The sequence below is a fragment of the Oncorhynchus mykiss genome, chromosome 17 (assembly GCF_013265735.2).
Source record: "Oncorhynchus mykiss isolate Arlee chromosome 17, USDA_OmykA_1.1, whole genome shotgun sequence".
NCBI lineage: Eukaryota > Metazoa > Chordata > Actinopteri > Salmoniformes > Salmonidae > Oncorhynchus > Oncorhynchus mykiss.
In genome coordinates, this window is record NC_048581.1 from 38,191,727 (window position 1) to 38,218,348 (window position 26,622).

The 26,622-nt window shown below is 42.3% G+C and overlaps 1 protein-coding gene across 13 annotated transcripts in view; it reads right to left on the reverse strand.

Annotated features, from left to right (window-relative positions):
* The window catches only part of ptprt (protein tyrosine phosphatase receptor type T), a 413,011-nt gene that overhangs the window by 309,608 nt on the left and 76,781 nt on the right, over positions 1–26,622 (reverse strand). For all 13 annotated transcript variants that reach the window (XM_036949848.1, XM_036949853.1, XM_021568407.2 and 10 more), the window contains exon 2: positions 5,669–5,794. In XM_036949848.1, the coding sequence (XP_036805743.1) occupies positions 5,669–5,794 (126 nt within the window). The remainder of the gene's footprint in view (positions 1–5,668; positions 5,795–26,622) is intronic.

Sequence of the window (26,622 nt, forward strand, 5' to 3'; positions counted from 1 at the left end):
AGGGTTGCTACTACTCACGCTAACTCGTTTTGCATGTAGTATTCTTGACGCAGTGGGTTTTGCGCAGGCTATGGTGAACACACTTGTATTAATGAATGTAGTGATGGCTAAGTAGGTCATTGGCTTTGGCAGTTTGACTGTTTCTCTATGGCTGGTCCAGATTGACTTCCAGGTCAAATGAAACCAGACGTACACTTTGATGGGGTTGGTTCTACTACTGATGATGACACTCTTAATACTACATTTTTTTACTGCAACCTATGAGTAGATGGCAATGAAAGACTAAGACAGTGAGATGGTCAACACAGACTACATTTCACCACAGGAGTCAGTTCTTTCAACCTATCCTCAAGATATGGCCCCATAATACTATGTTATTTAATCATTTAAAAACGTATCAGTATAATATACAAGTAGATTACTTCTATAAACCAACGGGGAAACACAAAGGATCCAATGGAATATCCATGATAAACATCCTTATGCACTTTTTCCTTCAAAGCGGCCTCAATGTCAACAGAGCTCATTCCCACCATACAACACTTAGTTGTTATCAGCATAAATGCAATCCCTTTCTCACGGTAAAACCTATTATATTCTCTGGGGACCGATTCCTTCCATATGATGTGGCTTTTAAATGTTTTGTAGTCTAACAATGGCAGCTGAGTGACTTACGCTGCCCATTCTTCCTAGACACCGTTGAGATTGGCGGAGTGCTCTAGCCCCATGTCACACAAGAGGAATATTGTTATATGGCTGCGGGGCAGTTGGAGCGGGGTGCATACAAATGGTGGCATCTCATTGGTTGTACAGTGAGCTCTTAAAGTACCACAGCAGAACCGAAGCGACTCCAGGAGTGGACATGTTGTCAGTTAGAACCCCACATTGAAGTAGTGCTAAGGGCCTGGGGGTTGCAAAGTCCAATATAGGCCTGAGATAGTGGGCTGTCGTGATGGGGAAAGAGCAGGATTTCTCTGTGTTATGAGAAGTACTTTGCCATTCAATGGACCACACCGTCTTATAGCACACACCAGTCATTAGCCAACATTTTTTCAAGATACAATCTAACAATGATTCCATAACTACAACCATAGTATGGCAGACCTGGGTTCAAATAGTATTTGTTTTACTTTAAAAAATGTTGAGTATTTGATTGAGCCTGTGTGAAGTGCCAGATGGGCAGAGTTTGCACTTTTGGAACCATTCCATTGGTTGAAGTGCAACCTAGTCAAATCTGGTATTAGACTATAATTGATCTTGTATTTCAAACCACAATACTATCTCTTCAACTGACAATGAAGATCTAAACACTCATATCATCACTGAGTTAATCTCACCATCAACACCCATCTTGAATTAATCTGTGGTGAAACTTATCTTTGCGTGATGATAATACAATTCCAATTATTGTAATTGCTATTACAGGCCACACTTCACAACACAATATTCTTTGAGGCTGGATCAATATATAAGTTCATCTCTTTGGGGAGTGAGGTTTCCGGAAAGGGATCCCTGTATTGCTGTCATATTGAGGTCAGACTAAGATATCGTTCCTTGAGTTTAGGCGCACAAGGGTATCTGCCAATTTGTATACCAAACCCACAGACATGCTTCTAGTGCACATCCCACATAACATTCTATGAATCTTATATTGAAACCTATGCACCTGTAACAGACATTATACAACATGGTGTACAGCACAGTGAGTAAGTCAGCTGAGGAGTCACACACTGACTACGCTTGAGTGAAAATCACATGTCAGCATTGGCTGTGATGACTTAAGGGAGAGAAAGAGGGGGGAGAGGGAGGTAGAGTGAGTGAGAGAGAGAGAGAGACAGACAGAAAGAGGAGAGAGAGACAGACAGAAAGAGGAGAGAGAGAGACAGAAAGAGGAGTGAGAGAGTAGAGAGAGAGCAGAGAGAGAGCAAGAGAGAGATGGAGAAATATAGAGAGATAAAGAGGATAGGGAAAGGAGATTCTCAGAGGTGCGGGGTCCCCAGTGATGGAGTGAAGGGGGGAAGTGAAGGAGTGCTCTTAGCCTGGCAGCAGACTGCTGCAGACAAGGGTTTCTCTACAGGGTTTTCATTGGCAGCCGGTCGCTCTGAGGATGGGCCCACATTGATTTCTTAGTGCCTGGGAACGTGAAAACAAAATTGATGCATGTTATGATTCCCTTCTTCCCGTCTCGAAGGCTATCGCCGGAGTCTTGGTAGGGAGAGGAGGAAAGTTCACACAGACTGGAAGTGTGTGTGGTTGTGTGCGTGCATGTGTGTGTGCACAATGCGCATGCTTGAAAGTGTGCATGTGTATCAGAACATTTCCCTGTTGCCACTAAAATAACCTTACACCGACAGACATGGCTTTTGGATTTTACCTGGCCTGGGTTAAGATTTTCTTCATAAATCCTCTTTTTCATTAGAAAACCAAACAGCAGCAACTGGGCACCCACATTTGTGGCTTTTTGTTTGTGGCTTTTTGCTTGCAGAGGTCAAGTCATCAATCAGAGTGTCCAAATAAAATTATTTCCATTCGCTTTATCCCTCAACAGTGAGTGTCTAATAAAAAGAATGCTATTGCTCTCAGACAAATAAATATAAACCCTATAAGGGGTTCGTTGACTGCAAGCGGTCTCATGTAGGTGACCTAAACCCGACATTCAAAGAAAAACGAGGCTGGGGGGGGGGGGGGGGGGGATTATCCCAGGGCTCTGTCTAGGAAACCGACTGTAGGTACACATCCTTCTCTTATCTCCTTGTCCCAGCACACTGTCTCACAATGACAGTTACCTCGCAGACTCTAATTTATTCAGGGTTTACTCAAGAGGTGATAATCCATTTATCTTCATAATAATGTGCTCATTAGGGAGAGTGACACTCAATCCAGCTGGGATGAGGCCCCATGGATCTGCGGTATCCGCCGGGTACTGGTGCAGCTTCCCGACTTCAGTGATAATGAATAACCCATTCAATTTTACCTTTGGCCGTAACTCTGCCTCCATCATGGCTCAGGTGAATTCTGGGGGTGACTGTTAAAAAAAGCAAGGAAGAGTTGTGAACCTTCCTGCTTATCTAATCAGCATTGTTACCTTGTCTGGTTAAGAGGTCCTGTGAGTATGGTGAGTAGTAATTCTCCCTCCATTGACAGGAGTTGGTCAATGTATGTGAGGAGAGAGAGAGCGTGCCTGGGGCCCCTTTCCCTGTCAATTTCTTATCAATGCGGCTCCCGCTCCACTTCCAACCCTCGCCCGCCTGCCACGCTCAAATCAGAAACACAATCAAGTCTGCAAGTCATACAAGAGCACTCAAATCATCACCAAGAACAAAACAAGTAGACGAGTAATTTAACCCCTTTACCCTCATCAGACTTACACAGAGCAATAACACGAAAACTAATGCAACTGGGCTGTTGACAACCTATAATTCAAATGTCCATTACTAATCCCAGAGTCCTTTGGCGTAGGCTTCAAACTACACAGTTTCCCCCAGTCGAGTAAACACGTCACATCAAAATGACGGTCCACAGCCATGTTTCTGGTGATTGGTTCAGAATTTTTTTTTTTCCAGACAGAGCTCCACTTGAAGAGGTAATAATGGAGATCGATGTGGGAGCAGATTTCAGAGAGTCGTGAGAATGGGTGGAGAACGCAACAATTCCGAAACTCCCTATCCGCAATCAATCTCTGACAACAGCAACGAATCAACAAAACATGTCACGTCACAGTGTTATTTACTTGTACTTTATACACTAGATACTGCTTTTGTAGCTTGAGGGGTATAACAAGGATTCTAAGCGTAGCTACTGTGTAGCGGTGAGAGCCTAATGGACTCTAACAAAAGCCATGGCCAGTGATTAGTATATCCCCTCTCTTGAGAAGCACTATTGCACACAAAGTCCGCCATTCAAACAGAAGAAACCTTGCCCATTGCCCCGAGAGACAAATCCCACCGCGGCCACTAATTTAAAGTGCCATTTGGAGTGTTTGAAGAGTGAAATATCAACAAAGGTCAAATTAAGACTCAATGATGGGAACAGCATACAGAGTACAAAAACATCACTTGGTTCCCTGGAGTCAACAACTATCACATACTAGTCAAGCATTAGTAATCAACTGTCCCAAACTTTAATCTGCACTCATAGGGCTTGTTTCCAGGACACAGATTAGGAAGATTAGGCTTAGTCTTGAACTAAGAATTATTCTCTGTGGAGGACCTCCTTTGAAAGCTCTTGAGTCTATGACTAGGCTTAATCTCTATACGGCAAACCGGCCCACACACTTTCAGTAGTCACAGTGACAGAAAGTAATATTGCTTCTTGGTCTTGACACCAGGACTGAACACCTTTAAGTAGACAGGTCCCCTTTATTCCAAGAATAGAACTGACCATAAAATGCCTCAACCGTGGAGTAGTAGTGGGAAAGTCGAGTTGAAAAGAGCTTAGACCTGATAAGGCTTTCATACTCAGCGTGTCATCTGTGGCTTTCAAGTAATATTCTAAGGAGTTTGGTCTGTCTGAGAGACTTTGTGCGACTGCTCAACCTCTTCTTAACGATCTTCTATCCCAGGTAATATCCTGGCGCCAAACATGAGCATTATTAAAGGAAGGAGAAGAAAACAAACACAGAAAAACACAACTCAACCCATTCCCTCGGAACGGCACTCTTTATGAAGCGGTGAAAGAGCCCTGGTAACAAGGAGGACAGTTTGCACTGATGGGAATAACCTCATCACCTGAGCCCCTCCTGAGTCTCTGAGCCTCACTGCTCTCACTCACTTTTTCTGTAGAGCCTACTGTGTCCAGCATTGTTCAACGGTACATTGTATGAAATGCCATGCACGATCAGTGAAGATGCTTGTCTCTCTTGCATTTCAGCTGTTGTGGGTGACACACACACAGAAGGGCAGACACATGATGTACCTACCTCCACATTAACACATGCAGTGATGCCTTTGATTAGATGCTCCTATCCTGATGACACAAATATGAAGGAATATGGGTTTGTTTATTTATTTATACCGCCCTTTTTTTCCACAGAGGTACCCTGTTTTGCCATGCCGGGAAAAAAAAGACTTTGATCATGTTGTTCTCGGCGCTTCTGATTTTCACACGACCTGAATTTGCACCAAATGCAAAAAATTGCCCCATATCCCTTCTTTGTGCGATCTTCAATGAAATTTGCTCAGCAGTCAGCACAGTAGACAAATATAACAGCCTCTACTACAGTACTGGCAGTCTGTGTCCCAAATGACACACTATTGCCTAAATAGTTCACTACTTTTTCACCAGGGTCCAGAGGAAGACTCTTAGGGCTATGGTCAAAAGTAGTGCACTATGTAGGGAATAGGGTGCCATCTGTTACATAGTTGCAGTGTGTTCAACTGCTAACTGGATTAATGTCAGTGGCGTAACACTAGAAGGCACCCCACGGAGCTGGGGAGCTGACACTGACATCCCTACCATAGGTGATCAGTCAGAGAGAAACAAAGAGAGATGGTGAGAGAGAGAGTGAGTGAAAGCGGAGGAGAGCCAAAATACAGATATAATTGTCCATGAGAGGACAAGAAAGAAAGATGAGCTGACAAAAGCACACACACACATCCAAAAAGAAGGGGTGAGGAGAGGAGATGGTGGAAAATAAAGGAAGGAGAGAGGAGGATGCCCCGTTGTGTACCTGTGGGAACAGCCGCGTCCATAGTGGGCCTCTCCCAAGTGTTGACTTGCTCCCAGGCAAAGCCATTGGTCCCCAGGGCCACACTGTAGCCACAGCTGCTGTAGTGCTCTTCAAACGAACAGCTGCCTGTAGGACACGACGAGAAGAGAAGGGTTGCATATGTAAACACGATAAAGCCATATACTCACATCATTATTTCATCCCCGCTAAATAATGATTTTCCAGCGCATTAGGCTTCATGCTAGCCAGAAGCCATGGATTGAGAAAGCAAGACTAAACTCGGTCTAATTAAAATGTACTCTTTGAGATGCGTGGTTTAATTGCAATGAGAGGATTCAAAGGGAATTCTTAGTTTTTTTGTGTTTTATCTCTGTTTTTTCAATTACACCCATAGTTTAAGTGTTTTTGAGCGTGGATCGATTGAGCTAGGCTGTGCTGACTTGACAGTTTACTGTGGCAAGGAATACAGTTATTGTATTATACATGCATGGATATATTTTTTCCAATTAAATGAAAAGCTTGCTACTGGTTATAATCTAATTTATAAAATTGCATAAGCCAAGGACTAAACACTCATTGGCAGTTAATGACTTGCCTGTTTACTGAATGGAAAATCAGAGCAGAAGAATGGGTAATTATTCCATTAAAATGAGAGGGGAGTTGGTGTCAATTATCTTTTGTTAGACAGATGACTTGGGTTTAAATCCCCACCCCCCAAAAAAACACCACAGTATGTCCATTCTGAAATGTCCCAAACATTTATTTCTACGTCAATAAATCCAATCTTCCTAATCCAAACCCCGAATCTCACTACTGAGATTGAGGCTGTCCTAATATGGACACTACATAACAAATAACTTTTCACTTTCCATATCAAAAGTGTCAAACAACCACCATCGTGGCATCGTAAAGTGACAAGAAAAACAAGCCAAAGCCCTTCATCTCCTCTAATTAATGTTGCCTACCAATTTGATCCATTATTGATAAGTTGCCCACAGCAGATAAGCAACAGTTTCATTATCAGTTGAAGCTGCTGCTACAACCTGCACCCACATCTGCAAATAGGAGAGGAGTTAGTGTAAAAATGGGGGCTTTTCATCACTAATGCTAGTAGACAGTGAGACATAATTGGGAAGTTTTCCAGCAGCTGAGTTTCTTTAGGCTCTCTGTCGAGACATTGTTTATCAAATAGAGTTTCCCGTGTAGCACTTTCATCAATAAGGTTTTAATGAACTGAGAGGCATGTTTCTAAGGGCAATGAATAGGGAGTTAGAATGCGGAGTTAGAATGCATTCACAGTCGCTACAGTCAAAGAGGATGTTGTTTACGCTAGAAAAAATTGCCAGAGAAGAAATTGAAGTGTTTGCACCTCAGGATTTCATTTGAGAATTATATGTATGTATTGCTGGCAGATTACAACTGTACTGTAATTAATGTGCATTTAATTTTAATAAATTTAATATTTTTGCCATTTTGGGCAAATGCATTGTGAGTTTGCTAGCTAGTTTAGTTGAATTTTAAAATGATATGATCAACCAAGATATCTTTGGAAATATCTGTTTTGAAATGTGGTATAAAAGGTAAAGAAAATGGACGCTTGGCTACAGTACAGTATATATAAAACGAGTGATGATTGAATGTTGAATTTCTCAAGTAATCTTTACATAGCTCTTTATAAAGATGAGCTTTTTGGACAGATTATCCTCAGGGCTCATTCATTTGGATCAGTGGTTTCTGGTTAAGTTGAGTATTAGCGTTGATAAAGATAAAGATATCCACCCATCTTGTGATTATACTCAAGACCCTTCTAAAACATTCCAGCCTTTCATCCATTTCCGGAGCCCCAATCGTACCCTTTGGATAATTAGAACCTTACATTTATACCCACTTTAAATCGAAACTGACAGTGCCTAGCATGATATACACCAATGAGGACAAACTCAGCTAAAGCTTCTGTTTTCTGTTCACTTAGATAAGATCTTAGTTTGCTCCCATAAAATTGACTGTCATCATCTAAGATTTAATTACAGCGTTTACTAACATACTGTGTGTACTCTTCTTGTATCCCCCGGCGGCATTTCCAAGCTAGGCAGGCTAATATACGGCTCGGATGCTAAAGCTATTACTTTCACTCCAATAGGCATGAATAATAGCCAAATATAGCTTTCATTAATATAGCAGTCAACAGAGATGTACAGTATCAGGACAGTGTTTTTGTCATGTAATATTTGTCTTCCAATTTAGGTCAAATGTGTCCTGGCAAAGGCCAGGCAGCCAAATTCTTAGTTTCCTTAGAGAATGTATGAATGACTCAATGGGACACATATTTGTATTTCTTTTCTGCTTGAGTGAAAACAACCAACAACTTGTTTCTCTCTAGTTGTCACTGTGCCACTGGCTCAGAAAAACAAACACACACACACACATGTACACACACACACACACACACACACACACCTGAAGTCATTTGGACAGGATCATGGACATAAAACAGAGTAGACCGATTGAATGAGTGAGCACATACAGACTCAACACAAACACACACAGAGAATCGCTTTCACTCACGTCCCGTTTGAAATGAGTCCAGCTTCGCCAGTCATGCTGAATTAGACGAGAAAATAAGGCTAACGAGGGTGCCTCTAATAACACACACAGCTCCTTCGATTTAGCCGCTCCCTCAACCCCTGCTAATTCTACCTTTTCCACTTCGCAAAGTCTTACACCTCCCAAGCCAATCTATCCCCGTCCATCACCCTGTGGAGAGGAGAGAAGGCTGTATGTAAGATAAGTAGCCAGGCATTGGACAGAGGTTCTACGAGCTCACTCAGGTCAGAGCCGGGACATGTTCAGTGTTCAAGCACCAAACAAAAGAATACCGAATAAAATGGGGAGAAACTACCGTAAACCATTTTGCTACGGTGTGACCTCATGAGCATTACCCAGCTGAGAGAGGATACAGTTGCTTGAAAATGAAATCTGTCTACGTCTCTACAACAAGCATGAGCGGTCAGTGATATGCTTTAGGGACACGCTTCTCACCGGTAGAAAATACTGAGCTGTCAATGAGTTAATGCTTCTTGGTTTTGCATCTCTCTCTTCAGGCTTTGAAACGCTTGTATGAATGAAACATACAGATGTAGGATCATAATTTAATCATTATTTTGGATGACTGAGTTTTTAACATGTTGATCTCAAGTAAAGACGTTCAGTTTAATTGCACAACAAGTCTCCGTGCATTTGTAACACTAACCTTAAATTATGACCAAAAAGCACCCAAAAAAATCTATGCATTGTTATACTCCAGGGGAAATCGCTCAGTTCTGCCTTCAGGGTAAGATTCAAGACAATGAACTTCAACCTGCGTAAAAAGTATCTTCCTCACAGACTTGTGTGTCAGTTGTTTTTTATCTCTTCTCTGACAAGGTCTTTACACTATTTGCAAGCCAATCTCAATTCAGAATTGTTTGACTAAGATGGCGACTTTGCATTGATGACTCCCTTTCCCTCGCCTGTGTGAGTCAGGTGGTGTATCCTCAATTCTGAACACCTAATTCCAGGGATTGGTAGAACAGACAACATGGAAAACCACAATTAATCTACTTGGAAAAACTAGCTTCTATCTGCCTTTAAATCAAATATATTCACTACATACACAGTTTACAGCACGTATAAAAAGTGCAGCGAAATGCTTATGCGCAAGCTCCCTCAACAATGCAGTAAATTAATCTATTGAATCTATTGAATAATAATAACAACAATCAACAGAGTCAATTCAAAAATAAGAAGTAATAGAACAGGTATTTACAAACAAATGTTACACTGTATTTATTGCCGATAGTGGTGCAATAAATCACAAAACGTACGGTTCGGATCGCGAACGGATCATTTTTGGGATCAGCAAAAAAAAAAGAAGACAAATATGGAACGAATTGCAAAAATCACTGAAGCTGGAGACTTATATCTCCCTCACTAACTTTAAGCATCAGCTTTCCGATCGCTGCAGCTGTACACAGCCCATCTGTAAATAGCCCGCCCATCTGTAAATAGCCCGCCCATCTGTAAATAGCCCACCCAACTACCTCATCTTCATATTGTTATTTATTTTTTTGCTCCTTTGCACCCCAGTATCTCTACTTGCACATCTATCACTCCAGTGTTTAATTGCTAAACTATAATTTTTTTCGCCACTAGGCCTATTTATTGCCTTACCTCATTTGCACACACTGTATATAGATTGTTCTATTGTGTTATTGACTGTACCTTTGTTTATCACGTGTAACTCTGTTGTTTGTGTCGCACTGCTTTGCTTTACTTTGGCCAGGTCGCAGTTGTAAATGAGTACTTTCCTAAACTGGCCTATCTGGTTAAATACATTTTTTTTTAACTCTGCTTTCCATTTATTACTTAAAGCAACGAACATTTCAATGTTTAAATAAAATCTTAAAATATTCAATACACAATTGTTAAATTAAAGTACAATATGAGGCATGATACCTTCTTCCTTCGAACAATAGTGAATTAAAAAAGTGTCCACATCATCAAAAAAAAAGAAAAAAGAAATCAAAGTAGACCTGAGCTTGTAACTTCAAATTATTTTTCAAGATGAGGATGTCTACATTGTCTGGGGAGAGAGTAGACCTCTTTGCAGTCACTATGTGGAGAACACCCACTCGCTAGGTACTGAAGTGCCAGGCACAGCCAGGTAGCGTCTTGCCATCATGGCAATGTGAGGGTATTTACACTCATTGCTTTTCCACCGTGCCAGTGGATCATCATCCACTTGAATGCCACTTGTTGCCTTGTAGGATGCCACCTCCTCTTTGATGGTGTTGGCAAACGTCTTGCCTGTGTTCTTGCTCGCAAAGGTCTCCCCGAAAAGCTCCTTTATTTTGTGGGGGAGATGCCTCAGTATGCTCCTGTCGGCTCTGTGGCTTGACCCTGCAGAAAAAAGACTTGATCTATTAAACTTACTAATTATTTATTTTCATGTTTCATAGAACTATAATTGTGGTAATAATATTTAATAAAAGCCATTATTATTCCAAATCCAAAAAGTATTTTTCTAATAGCAAAACTAAGAGTAGACTGCAGTATATTTATTATTTAAGCAATTCACTCTTATTTTTTAAACATTTTTTACCTCTTCAGTGGCCACAATCTCAGTGTTGAGAACCTTGGATCCAGTGCAGTAGATCTATGAAGGTAGCCCTGTACATTATGGGGGTATCTGGGTTTCAGGTCCTCTCTAATGGCAGCCTTTTCATCTCTAGTGATGGTGTTGTCTTCCTCACTTGGGGCCATGGATTGTAGAGTCCTTGTTTTCAGAGGTAGGATTATGGACACAGACAGAGCAGGTTCAGTGCTCTATAGGGTTGTAACCATTTTGAGGGGTTTGAGCACCTGGAGGACCTCCTCTGCCACTTTCACGTCATCATCAGACGAGGTGACGACGTCTTTATTTCTTTCAGGGTCTTGTCTGTCAGTGCAGAGTATACAGCTGCCTGCTGCTCAAGATAGCGCTCCATCATGTCATAAGTGGAGTTCCATCTTGTTGTGACATTGTGTATGAGCTTGTGGGTCGGTCGCTGTAGCATTTCTTGCTTGGTCTTAAGCACATGAGCAGCTGTTGTGCTTCGGTGGAAAAAGGAAACCACCTTCCTGATCCTCCCAAGGAGGAGGTACATCTGGTTCACTGAGATTCCCCTTCGGGATGTTACATATATCACGGGCAATGCAAGCCATCTGTGGGCCCAGTCCAGTTTCTATCACTGCATTTACTTCTTGGTATTATCTGTGGTGGTTGGGATATTGCTATTGGGCCTCTCTAGCTTCCACGCTGCAGCAGTACCTGCGCAAGATTTGTACCTGTGTGACTCTTTGAGGGGGCTTGTATGTAGCACCGGACTTCACATCTCCCACTCCTCTGTGGTATAGTGAGCAGTCACATAGCTTTCCATTGCCCTGGAGGTCTACCTGTCTGTGGTGAGGGCAACAGAGGATGTCTTGGATAAATTGTCAACAATTTTGATATTTTCCAGTTCATAAAGATCTGGCATGATTTTCATACTGAAGTGGGTGCGCAAGGGGATTTCATAGCGTGGCTCAAGCACTTTCACCATATGTTTAAACACACTGTTTTCAACAACATAGTATTGCCTCATGTCTGCAGCGATAAAGATCCCAGTAGATTTGGTGATGGCTTTAGCCAGGTCTGATTCTGCACCAAAGAGCTGCTTAAATGCTTCAGTGAGAGGTTGTTGTCTCTTGGATGAGTTGGCTCCAGTCACTGACACAACAGGGTGATGACACTTTAAATGTGTGGCCATGCTCGATGTATTTCCATAATCCTATGGCTTACTTGTGGCACAATGCCTACACACCGTAATGGTGTTGTCCACCCCCCTTCTTCCGTCATCATATTTGACAGAGAAGCCAAAATGCTCCCATACATGAGACTTAAATGAAGCGGGAGGCTCTTCCAGTTCTTCAGAACCTTGCACCAGCCATGTCTGTCACTGCTCTTTTTTCTTCTTTGCTTTTTGCAACGCGAGCATCCAAGATTGATTGGTTGGGATTCAACATGCCTCGTTCACGTGAACTGTACACACAACTGCTTTTTCAAAGCAATCAAATCAACCTTCAGGCTTCAGAGTAAAACGCAGCACGCATCATTCTTGTCTTTATCTTTTCACTGCAACTCTTCATCGAGATTTAGGGAATTACTACTTTGAAAAGTAACAGCGGCAGTAGAACTGTATTTCACACCGATGGTTAAACTCTGCAATTGATCCGCGGTTCACATGCGCACCGAACTGTGATTCGTGCGGATCACAGATCAACTACGGTCTGTTACACCACTAGTGAACAGTCAGTCCATGGCTCGGGTGGATGAAGTCCTTGGCGATCTATTGGGACTTCCTCAGAGATCGCTTGGTGTAGATGTCCTGGAGTACAGGGAGCTCTCCCTCGGTGATGTATTGCACCATCCACACCACCCTCCGTAGGACCTCCCGGTTGAGGATGGTGCAGTTGCCAAACCAGGCAGTGATGCAGCCAGTCAATATTTTAATTTGATATTAAGATGTTCTCGATTGTGCAACTGTAGAACTTCTTGAGGATCCAAGGGCCCATCCCGCATTTCTTCAGGCGCGATGGTGGTGTGATTGGACCATGTCAGATCCTCTGAAGTGTACACCGAGGAACATGAAGATTTTGACCTCTCGACTGCAGCCCCATTGATGACAATAGCGGTGTGCTCCTTTTCTGTAGATTTGCTGACTTTGAGGGAGAGAGGCTGTTTTCCTGCGACTGTGCCAGGGCTGTAACCTCTTCCCTGTAGGCTGTCTCGTCGCAATCGGCGATCATGCCACTGTCGTGTCGTCTGCATATTAAATGATGATGTTGGAGGCCTGAGTGGCCTCACAGTCATTAGTGTACAGGGAGTACAGGAGCAACAAGGCACCGTACAAGGCAACGAAACCCATCATTCTTTCAAACAAGAAATCCCTCACATAGCACTAGGCACAGAGATTATGGTTTTCTATGAAGTCCCGATGTTCGGGGCCACATGAGGGGTAAGGGAAAAGTTGTGAATAGGGAAATAGATATGTGTTTCCATGTGTGTACCTGTATGACACTTTCCCACTGTCCTTGGGTCTGGCTGTGTGTAGGGCGGATAAGAACAGTGTTTGTCCATGGATGCTCGTTGTGGGGCCTTCTGCGAAACACAGTGGGGGCTTATAAAGCCGAGCCAGCAGAAAGAACAGGCACAGAGGCCAGAGAGCTTCCAACCGGGTCACTCACCCACAGCCAATCAGGCCAAAGGATGTGGAAATGCAGCTGATGACTCTGTCTCTCTCACTCTGTCAGTGTATTTCCCCTTTTCACTTGCATCCCTCTTTTCCTTTCAGTTCAATCAGACTCGATTGAAATTCTCTCTCTCTCTCTCGCTCTCAGGAAGTAAGTTCTTGCTCAGGCTGGTTAGAATTGACCCTAACACCCTACATCATAAAAATTTACCAATAAAAACGATTAGCTACTACAAAATGCACGTCAGGCATTTTCATCTCCTTGGAAAAAATGATATTATAGTGGGCTAGAAAATCCTACGGTTAGTAAAGCATGCTCTAGTATGAACCTATAAACATCTGTTTCTTGAGCTTTCATAGTGGGCACACACACACACACACACACACACAACTAATATACACGCACGCACCATGCAACAATGTGTCCATTCTATAAAGAACAATATTCAGCCTAATTTTCTCCTCCAGGTATGAGGCCTTAAAAATAACACCAACGGTTATGCCCAATGATTCAATCGTTAACTTCAACGTAGATTCATTAAGCCCACCTTTTGTTACAGTAGTGACCTAGTCTCTCTTTATCTCACTAAGTGTTAGTGTCTGACTCCTCACCCTGTGACCTCAGAGATGAGCCTTCGCGGCTAGCGCCCGTCACACCACTGTCCTCCATCTCTGCCTGCCCATATCTCGTCAGCCGCTTAAAAATAACTGTTAGCGCCAGCCCTCTTTTAACCCACCGTCACCCACGAGCTTGAAGAAGACACGCAGTGGCATCAAAGGGATGTTAAAGCCCCTTTTAAGAGCTCAGAGCCCCGGAGGTTGAAGGGGTTAACCCTGGGCTCATTATAGACCTCACACTCAGTCAATAAGATTTCGGTGCAGCAGTGACTAACCTCCCCTCACCCAGGTCGCTCACTCCCCCTCTCCTCTGTCTATGCGCTGATATACTGTTTGACTACAGCTGCCTGGGCTTCAGTGGCAGATGTTATGTGTTAGCGCCAAAATAAAATATATTTTGCTGCATGGGCCTCTGGTGGATGCTAAATGGTAGCATCAGAGCTAAATGAGAAGATATTTAATGCAAGGGCATTGATAGAGGTTTGCTAGGCGGTAGTGTCAGAGCAAAATTTGAAGATAGTTAATGCTAGGGCTTCTGTGGCAAATGCTAGTCTACGTGTTAGCATAAGGGCTAGAAAGATGGACATTTACATTCAAGACCACAGTAACCACACCAGGGCCATTCCTACCATATTAATCACAGGCCTGCTTCTCTAAGGGAGGTGATCCATGGCTGTTAGACTTCAGTAAAATATATTTTTACCCAACTCTCCCTGAACACTTGAAGAAAAACTAAGTGACCCTCCCCTATACCCAAAATAATAATTACAACATAAAGTGGATAGGAGAAAACATGCCTACCATTTACGCTCACTCCTAAGACAGACCAGAACATTTGCCGTTTTAGAAACTGTTCTTCATTTTGTAAGTATTACATGGCATGGTAGCCAGAAGTTTGTGGAGTCGCACACCACCGCGGACAAGGGTAGGGGTGAAAAGATGATATTGTTGTTACAAAATAGATGTGGTGACTGTGGTTAGAGCATGTGAATATACAGTAAGAGCATCTGCTCAGGTAAATTAACAAACTAGGCGTGCATAACTCACCGGTTGATCCTCAAACCTAAGACTGGCCAAACTCGTGTTTCTAAAAATGACTAAGGCGTTTTTAGTTTAATTATGATTTAATTCTAAGTAACTATCATAGAGATATTTAAGGAGTGCATGGTGACTGAAGGAATTGGCTGACCAAATCTACAGATAGTAGACTATAATTGAGTCTGTAAAACAGGTAGGCCGACCTCATTACTTGAATAGGAAGAAACACGGTCCAACACAAAGCCCTCGTTGTTAGTAGCCTAAAGTCTAATTAAAATTAAGACTGTTTAAATGAATTAGGCCTTCTCTAATTAGCCTCCTTTCAGCACCCATGCAGCACCCATGCGCTGTCCATCTCTGCTGCTTAATAGTAATGTAAGTTATGTAAATTACTCGAATATGGCTTATTGGGAGGTCCACAACTCTGATAAATAGCTTCATTATGGGCAGCGAAACATTGTTTTTATTAATCAAAATTATAGCACTAGCAAGCTTACCTCCAGTCCTCCTTTTCATCTTCGCACTCTCTCTCTCAAACTGAACAGGACATCAGTAGGCACAGATATTGCATTTTTAGGACAAATAAAATGTTTTTCCGGAAGAAGCTTTTGACTCGCCTTGTAAAGGGCCACTGTACACAACACAGTCAGTCATTGGTTAGGAGAACAAAAGGGTTTACATCAGCAAGAGCAGGGCAGGCCAGGGCTCATGACTGGGAAAGCCTATGCTTTGCAGTGTGTAATGCAGCGTAGCCTAGATTTATATACACCACCCCAGCAGCGCAAAAAACTTTGGAAGAACATTTTCTTAGAAATATAACTTTGCCCTGTGGTTCTCTAAGCATGGTCTTTGTATAGCCTAGGCCTATCATATACTGTAGTATAGGCTATGTATAATTTTATTGAGACCACACTAGGCGGTACCATAAGTCTCATGTCCTGCACACTGAATTATTGAGCAAATTAATTAGTAGGCCAACAAAGCTCAATTATTAAGTAGGTGGCTGTAACCAAGTCCTGCTGGTACACGGGCTGCCTCTTATAGGGCTTTGGCTCCATTGACTGAACCCTAGCTAGACGTGTTTAAACAGACACACAACACACTAAACATTAAACACACACAAAAGCACACACACCTCTTCTACCACCACTGACAAATTCTAGGTCCCTTTTTTTCCTTCCCTCCTTTACGACTAAGGTTTCATCTTGGCATAGAAAAGGCTGTGGCGGTCGGAAATGGTGGTGTTCAAATGACCATTAAGGTAAAGATTTGACAGCACAATTCCCAGACTTCAACATGACTCTTTTTAGACTGGTGATAATAGCCACTCGCCGCTTCAAACTCTACTGTCTCTCTCGCTTTCTCTTTCTATGTGTGAAGACAGCAAGCTGATGCAGCTGAGGGTTTATTCTCCCACTGACACTGTAGAGCTGTTTCATGCGACCCAAGACTGTGTGAGTTGTGTGAGTGTGCTGCTGAGAAGCTGAGCTCGTCATTCATATTCATACGGATAGAGCCGCCAAGCGATTCTCCCTCTTCAGCTGCCTCCACAACCCCAGAGGGATGAAGGAGTGAAACAGTGGACTACACTGGGTCACTGCTTATGCCAGGGGTACCTTGGTTGAGCAGAGACATTTAAGATTCACGTATTGTCCTGCTAGAGTCAAATCAGAGCTGAGCTATAGGTGTTCAAAGAACTCCCAGAAAGGGAGCAGGCCAGAAGGGAATAAAAAGTCAAAAAAAGTCCTCCAAAAATCACCCAGAGAGAAGAAAGGATAAAGCCAACAAGACTTAGCATATACTTCTAACTAATGGACAATAATGTAATGTACTGCTGATAAGTGGCTCTACTGCAACATAGCTGAGGCTGATACAACGTGCAGTCCCAACCTGTCACAGGGTCACTGGGCACTGAACATAATGTGCTATACTGCTCACTGTCTCTTAGAAAAAAGGGTGTCAATTGGGAATAATACCTTTTACTGTTAGGGATGGTGGGAAAAAATGCATCAGTGTGAGAACCACAGGAAGAGTGGGGAATCCCCTACTGAATTACATGGAAATTGGCAGCCCAATAATAGACCTGGAAATTATGCTCCCTACCGGTTTAGGCCATTGCAGGAACACCTTGCTGATCCATGGATAATTTTTTATTCCAGATTAAGTCGGAGATAATATTTTTTACGCAAATTTTAGAATTTGTCCGTGACATGTACGAATTAGTATGTGCATTTGTCTAGAACTACTCTGAAAAGGCAATGTGTGTTATGAGCTCGCTCTTATTCAGATTGAATTTGTAACCAGATACATGGCCAAATGCATTATGAACAGATAGCATACTGGGTAAGGATACATCTGGATTTCAGATAGAATAACAAGTCAACAGCATAAAGTGGGACCCTTTATTCGATGTCACCTCTGAACATGCAATAGCGAGGGGCTAGATGGGAAAAGCAAAAAGCAAGGGAGACATTGGACACGCCAGTCTAGTGCCTCTGAAGAAAGGAAAGTGGGGGTTATTCATTCTGACAGATGCAAGTGGAGAAGTGTATAGTAACTTGATCCAAGCAATGAATTTTTTTTGCCAAAGCCACATTTTTCTTGAGTATAAAAAAGGTATCCCCACTCCACTCTATCAAAAGCCTTCTCAGCATTTAGAGAGATTAGAATCTCGGGGAGTTTATACAAAACATTAAAAAGTCTTCTGATATTTGAGAAATAATGTCTATTTTTTATAAAAACCTTTCTGGTCAGAGGAAATAACAGATGGTAAAACCAACTACAAAAGCATAGCTAATAGTTTAGCTAAGAGCTTCACATCCACATTGAGCAATGAGATTGGGCGATAGGACCCACAGGAGAGAGGGTATTTATTATTTTTCAATATCATTGAAGTGGCGGCCTGTGTCAAGGATTGAGGGAGAGAGACTTATTCAAAGGATTCAATAAACATACTAATCAAGAGCGGGGCAAATTTATCAGAAACCTCTTGTAAAATTAGATTGGGTACCATCTGGTCCAGGACATTTACCACCTTGCATTGCACGTGCCGCATCTGAAATCTCTTGGTGATTGATTCAGTCTCCAAGCTTCAATTGGAGGAACCTATGGTTGGGACAGTTAGAGTATAAAAAATGTTTCAAGAGCCGAGGGGTCAGCTGACTGTTCTGAAGTGTATACAGAGGCATAGAAGTCCTTAAACAGATTATTTATTAGCTGGGGATCTATTGCTGCACCTGTAGGTTTTTGAATTTGAGAAATTTGTTGAGCAGAGGAAGCATGGCCAAGTTGATGAGAAAGCAATTTACTTGCCTTGTCACAATACTCATAGTGAGTATGTCGCAACTTAATCAGCAGTTCCTCAATTTGGCAATGAGGTTGCGTAAGTATTGTCTAAGAGCCTCTTTTTCCAATTGTTTCTTTCAAAACGAGTATATGACATCATTTGAACTGTAATGTAGGCCTTAAAAGTCTCCCGCAGAACAAATGGTGAAACGTTGGGGGTGTCGTTGGTAACTATAAAAACAAATCTGAGCAGTCAGAAAGTTGACAAAACTTTCATCAGACAGCAAACACGTATTAAAATGCCAAGGTACACAAAGCTCAGTCCCACCACCAACTGATAGCTCTAAAGTCAGAGGGGCATGATCAGATATGACAATGGAATTGTATGAGCATACAGAGGGGAGAAGTCTGTAGTCTATGAAGAATGAATCAACGCGGGTATCAGTGTGATGGACATGGAAGAAAATGAATTTGGTCATGGGTCTGTAACGTCAAACTCTTCAAGAAAAGTTTGGATAACTTTAGCAGACCTAGAAGGTGTCCTAATGTTTGTTGGAGGAACAATCCAAAGTAGGACTAAGCGAGCAATTAAAATGGCCTCCCAAGATTAAAAAGAGTGAGGTCAAATCTGGAAGCGAAGACAGAAAGGTAAAAAAAAAATATCGTAATCCCAATTCGGTGCTTAGATATTTAAGGATCAATGGAGTATTATAGAGTCTGCCCCTTGACCTTTTCCACATTTAGATTTATTTTCGAATGGATTAAATGTAAAACAAATTATCAATCTACACACAACACCCCAGAATGACAAAGTGAAAACAGGTTTTTAGAAATGTCTGCAAAAACAAAAAAAATGAAGAAAAAAAATGAAAAATGACATTTATGTCATTATTCAGATCCTTTACTCAGTACTTTGTTGAAGCACCTTTGGGAGCGATTACAACCTCAAGTCTTCTTGGGTATGACGCTACAATCGTGTCAAACCTGTATTTGGGGAGTTTCTCCCATTCTTCTCTGCAGATCCTCTCAAGCTCTGTCAGGTTGGATGGGGAGCGCCGCTGCACAGCTATTTTCAGGTCTCTCCAGACATGTTTGACCAGGTACAAGTCCGGGGTCTGACATTCACAGACGTGCCCCAAAGCCACTCCTGCGTTGTCTTGGCTGTGGGCTTAGGGTCGTTGTCCTATTGGAAACTTCACCCCAGTCTGTAGCCCTGAGTGCTCTGGAACAGGTTTTCATCAAGGATCTTGTTGTACTCCCAGTCCCTGCTGCTGAAAAACATCCCCACAGCATGATGCTGCCACCACCGTGCTTCACCGTATGGATGGTGCCAGGTTTCCTCTGCTTGGCATTCAGGCCAAAGAGTTCAATCTTGGTTTCATTAGACCAGAGAATCTTGTTTCTCATGGTCTGAGTCTTTTGGGTGCCTTTTGGCAAACTCCAAGCGGGCTGTCATGTGCCTTTTACTGAGGAGTGGCTTCCGTCTGGCCACTCTACCATAAATGCCTGAATGGTAGAGTGCTGCAGAGACTACTTTTACTTCACACATTCCGAAAGAAATAGATGTACTTTTTACTCTATACATTTCCCCTGACATCGAAAAGTACTTGTTACATTTTGACTGCTTAGCAGGTCAGGAAAATGGTCCAATTCGCACATTTATCAAGAGAACATCCCTGGTCATTAATACTGCCTCTGATCTGGTGGACTCACTAAACATATTCATTTGTGAATTATGTCTGAGTGTTGGAGTATTGAGTATTGACCTCATCCCGTCAGTAGAGGATGCCTGGTCGTTCCTTAAAAGTAATTTCCTCACCATCTTAAATAAGCACGCCCCTTTCAAAAAATGTAGAACTAAGAATAGATATAGCCCTTGGTTCACTCCAGACCTGACTGCCCTCGACCAGCACAAAAACAGGAACCAATACTCGCAGTCAGTCAGGAAACCAAAGGCAAGCTTTTTCAAACAGAAATTTGCATCCTGTAGATCGAACTCCAAAACGTTTTGGGACACTGTAAAGTCCATGGAGAATAAGAGCACCTCCTCCCAGCTGCCCACTGCACTGAGGCTAGGAAACAATGTCAACACCGATAAATCCACAATAATCGAGAATGTCAATAAGCATTTCTCTACGACTGGCCATGCTTTTCTCCTGGCTCCCCAACCCCGGCCAACAGCGCCGCACCCCCCGCAGATACTTGACCAAGCCTCCCCAGCATCTCCTTCACCCAAATCCAGACAGCAGATGTTCTGAAAGAGCTGCAAAACCTGGACCCGTTCAAATCAGCTGGGCTAGACAATCTGGACCCTCTCTTTCTAAACTTATCCGCCGCCATTGTTGCAACCCCTATTACCAGTCTGTTCAACCTCTCTTTCGTATCATCCGAGATCCCCCCCTTCTTCAAAGGGGGTGACACTCTAGACACGAACTGGTACAGACCTATATCCATCCTGCCCTGCCTTTCTAATGTCTTCGAAAGCCAAGTTAATAAACAGATCACTGACCATTTCAAATCCCACCGTACCTTCTCCGCTGTGCAATCTGGTTTCCGAGCTGGTCACGGGTGCACCTCAGCCACGCTCAAGGTCCTAAACAATATCATAACTGCCATCGATAAAAGACAGTACTGTGCAACTGTATTCATCTACCTGTCCAAGGCTTTTGACTCTGTCAATCACCATATTCTTATCGGCAGACTCAACAGCGTTGGTTTCTCAAGGCTGCCTCGCCTGGTTCACCAACTACTTCTCAGACAGAGTTCAGTGTGTCAAATCAGAGGGCCTGTTCTCCAGACCTCTGGCAGTCTCTATGGGGTTACCACAAGGTTCAATTCTCGGGCAGACTCTTTTCTCTGTATATACCAATGATGTCGCTCTTGCTGCTGGTGATTCCCTGATCCACCTCTACGCAGACGACACCATTCTGTATACATCTGGCCCATTTGGACACTGTTAACAAACCTCCAAACGTGCTTCAATGCCATACAACACTCCTTCCGTAGCCTCCAACTGCTCTTAAACGCTAGTAAAACTAAATGCATGCTCTTCAACCAATCACTGTCCGAACCTGCCCGCCCGACTTGCATCACTACTTCGATTATGTAATTTACAAAAGCACGTGCTCCAGCAGGTATATCTCAATGGTCATCCCCAAAGCCAACACCTACTTTCGCCGCCTTTCCTTCCAGTTCTCTGCTGCCAATGACTGGAACAAATTGCAAAAATCGCTGAAGTTGGAGACCTATATCTCCCTCACTAACTTCAAACATCAGCTATCTGAGCAGCTAACCGATCGCTGCAGCCGTACACAGCACATCTGTAAATAGCCCATCCAATCTACCCACCTCATCCCCATATCATTTTTATTTACTTTTTTGCTCTTTTGCACACCAGTATTTCTACTTGCACAACATCATCTGCACATCTATCACTCCACTGTTAATTTGCTAAATTGTAATTAATTCGCTACTATGGCCTATTTATTGCCTTACCGCTTCACACCATTTGCACACACTGTATATATTATTTTTTCTATTGTGTTATTGACTGTACGTTTGTTTATTCCATGTGTAACTCTGTGTTGTTTGTGTCACACCGCTTTGCTTTATCTTGGCCAGGTCGCAGTTGTAAATGAGAACTTGTTCTCAACTGGCCTACCTGGTTAAATAAATAAAAAATATCCTAACCCTAAACTTTAACCTTATTATAAACCTAACCCTAACCTTTGCAAGCAGTTGTTAATAAACAGCTTGTGGATAGTATTACTATCTGTAGAGCATCTACAGCTGGAAAATCCAGACTACCCGAATAAAGTGTGAAAGCAATTATAAATGCCACTAAAGCATCACAGTGAGTGCCACATACTCCACTCACTACGTTCCCAATGTGCCAACTTTTAGAGAGAGGGAAGAGTACGGACTCTGACTCACCTATTCAGACCCTAGTAGTGTATTATCCTAGTAGTGACTGCCTCGTTAAATAAAAAATTCTGTCTGTGTCTGACTGTTGGTGAATAGCAAAACAGAACATTCAGATTACAACCCCCCCCCCACACACACAAACTCCCATCCAACCCCAGCTAAAGTATGCAATACACAGAGAGAGAGAGAGAGAGAGAGAGAGAGAGAGAGAGAGAGAGAGAGAGAGAGAGAGAGAGAGAGAGAGAGAGAGAGAGAACACACACCGAACCCCTTGGGGCTACAGCGCTGACTTGATATTCCTCCCATGTATGTGACAGCCTTCATATATAACAGAAGCAACAGATGGAGAGGGATGCTGCAGGTCGCTGCTGGGTTATTCATGGTTACAGGCCATCATTAGGCACCATCGGTTACAGAAACAAACAGCAGTCGATTAGCAGTGCCAAGATCAATGTAGCGCCACATGAATTAGCATTATGGATTTCCTACCTACCAAGCCTTGATCAGTCAGCAGTGTCAGTGAGAACACCTTATGAAAGACACATTTCAAATGTTAGACTTTTTATTAAATATGAATTTAGGGTAAGAAAATGCTGTGGAACTAAGTTTAAATGGAATTCCTGAATTATTTATTTCAACAAAACAAAAACATTCCTTCAATGTAGCATAGCACTTTGTGAGCATTGTCAGTCAGACCAGGTCTTGACGTTTGTTTCGCTCACCTACTGATAACTACAAACAACCCAGTAGACCAGGAACTTTCCCAGAACATCAGTGAACATTCCCATTACGTTCTAGTTAGGGTTTGAGCTAAAATTCGGATGATAACGTCCCACAAACAGTAAGATAACACTAACACATTAAATAAACCTCCATGGACTGTTCAAAACATAATTTGATCATTTTGGGAACATTCTTAGAACACTGAGGGAATGTTTTGTGCACCATGTTTCTAACATTGCAGGAACAAGAGGACAGATTTTGTGTTTTGGGAATCTCTCCTTTAATGTACCCACAACCAAATTAAATGTTTTGGGAACTTTTAAAGAACATTGCAACACCAAGCAAATGTTTTTTCAACCTAATAAAAACATTGTAATCAGCACAGTTTTTGTGTTTTGGCAACATCTTTCTTGTCAAATCCCCACAATGGTACCACAACCTATAGAAATGTGTTAGGAACTATTAAAGAACATATACTACCATTCAAACGTTTAGGATCACTTAGAAAGGTCCTTGTTTTTGAAAGAAAAGCACATTTTTTGTCGATTAAAATAACATCAAATTGATCAGAAATACAGCGTAGACATTGTTAATGTTGTAAATGACTATTCTCGCTGGAAACGGCAGATTTTCTATGGAATATCTACATAGGAGTACAGAGGCCCGTTATCAGCAACCATCACTCCTGTGTTCCAAAGGCACGTTGTGTTAGCTAATCCAAGTTTATCATTTTAAAAGGCTAATTGATCATTAGAAAACCCTTTTGCCATTATGTTAGCACAGTTGAAAAATGTGTTCTGATTAAAAAAGCAATAAAACTGGCCTTCTTTAGGCTAGTTGAGTATCTGGAGCATCAGCATTTGTGGGTTTGATTACAGGCTCAAAATGGCCAAAAACAAAGAACGTTTTCTAATGATCAATTAGCCTTTTAAAATGATAAACTTAGATTAGCTAACACAGCGTGCCATTGGAACACAGGAGTGATAGTTGCTGATAATGGGCCTCTGTATATAGATGTTCATTTTTGTTTTTTTATCAGCTGTTTCCAGCTTCAATAGTCATTTACAACATTAACAAATATCTACACTGTATTTCTGATCAATTTGATGCCATAATGGACAAAAAATGTGCTTTTCTTTCTTTCTTTCTAAGTGACCCCAAACTTTTGAACAGTAGTGTAGTTTTAACTTCTGGTTTATGTTTTTGGCACCCTAAAATAAACATTGTATAATCATCCACACAACTGGACAGTTTTGGGAACATATATTTTGTGATGTCCCCACAATGTTCCAACCAGTCTGCTCCCACAACCTAATGAAACATTCTGGAAACCTTTAATTAAAGAACAGACTAAATGTGTTCTGGAAACGTTCTTGCACCATCAGGCGAATGTTTTATACAAATATTGTATAATCATCAGCACAAATGGACAGTTTTTGTGTTACGAGAACATTTGCCTTTACTTAATTAATGTTCTGGTAACTTTCACAGAACCAATTTTGGTTTGCTGTGTTCTCTTCTCATCAAAAGGAGATTATCTATCTAGTCCCACAGCTAGGACCTCGATTCGCCCTGACTCGGGACAGAATTGGAAACGCAACAAGTCCCCCCGGCCTAGCTTGCGCTTTTCCTGCTGTTTTCCTCTGACAATGATTGATTGCTTTCCCCGATTTCTATTGAACGGCTCAGACGTGCGTCAAGGTGAACATTTGTCAGGGGTTTGGCACTTGAGATCTTGCCTCCCCTGGGCTCTGCCATAGTGGGGTAATGAAGTAAACCCACCTACTGCCGGAACCTGTATGGGTGACAGAGGGACGCAAAACAGTGACAAATTTGCCTTTAATTGAACACAATTGGTTCAGGGAAGGTTGGACTGATTTGAACAGACAGCATGGGCACTTGCATTCATTCCAGGCTCTGTGTGTGTGTCCGTGTGTATGCTTGTGAGCGTATATATGCGAATATCGGCATGTGCACAGTGTGTGTGTGTGTGTGTGTGTGTGTGTGTGTGTGTGTGTGTGTGTGTGTGTGTGTGTGTGTGTGTGTGAAGGGGGAGGGGAGAGGTATGTGTGGGAGGTACACCTGGGGTCATCCTGTTGACTGCAGTACATTGTGAAAGCAGGTCAGGGTTTTGCCCGGCACACAAGGAGAACACAAGGGCAGGCGTTCCTCTGGGCACCAGGCCTCCACTCAAATGAGGCTCAGTGTGTGTGTGTTTATGGGTTCAGACAGGTACACTTCTCCCCCCACAACCATACATTACAGCTCTGGTTTATTTGTGTCGGTTTCAACCCCTCCAATGGCTCCAGAGTTTCCTATTGGCCTACATAAGACCTATTATAGGCAACACACATTTTCTATTAAGCTCAATAGCCTAACAACCGGTAAATACCTTCAAAGGCCAAAACCCAAAAATGTAAACAACATCAATTTGATACGTTTTTGTGCCGATCCACAAAAAAATGTTTTGAACATGAAATGTGGAGGTAAAGTACGGGGTTGTAGCGTAAAAACTTGAGGGAAAGTAAAGAATTTGACCTTTAAGTTTAATGTTTGTTTTCGGTTTGCCCTAAGGGCAAACCCTGAACACTTCTAACCCTACATGTTGTAAAGGAGAGCTTTTATGTTTGAGGCAACAACAAAAAAATTGCCGAAGCTGACGTGTGTAGACACACAGCCTCAGAAAACAGAAAACAAGTTGAGAAAAAGAGGGGAAACCCTGAGATATCGACAAGGGGGTTTAGTGTGCTCAGAGGCTAGCTCTTAGAGAATGACTAAGTCGCAGTTCCATCGTCATCCATAATGCAGGCTTTAGTAAGGGGATTGAAGGCGGGTGATTAATGGGATATTCAGGGGAGATGCTAATCAGGACGAGCGCTGGCAGACAGCTTGACTCACTGATCACTTCACTCTTCATTCAGACTCCAGTCTCTTTCTCTCCGTCACTGTAGCTCTGTCTCTCTCGCTCACCTTTGTCTTCCACAGACCAATTCCTATTTCAAATTCAATTTCAGCTGCTTTATTGGCATGAAAAACATTGTGTCAATATTGCCAAACAAACCATGTATAATAAAAAAATATACATTGAAATAACATTATGAAGAATAATAATATAAAATTGTACTTAATAATAATAGAAGTTAATAATAGAAATAACAATAAAATGGTAGCAGTAGTAAAACAGTAAAAATAGGGCCTCCCGAGTGGCTCAGAGGTCTAAAGCAGTGCATCGCTGTGCTAGAGGCATCACTACAGACCCGAGTTCACTACAGACCCGAGTTCAGTACAGACCCGAAAATGAACATGCTACTATTATTACTACTAAAATGAATGCTACCACCACTATTATTAACACTAATACTACAACTATCCCTACTAATACCACCACCATTACCACTAGTAGCATTTCTACCTCTAATATCTCTACCTACTAAAACTGATCATCACCATTACATCAATACTACGACCATCATTAATACTACCACCACAATCAATACCATCATTAAATAACTACTGGTACCATCACCCCTTCTACCCAAACCACTACTATTTGGAACA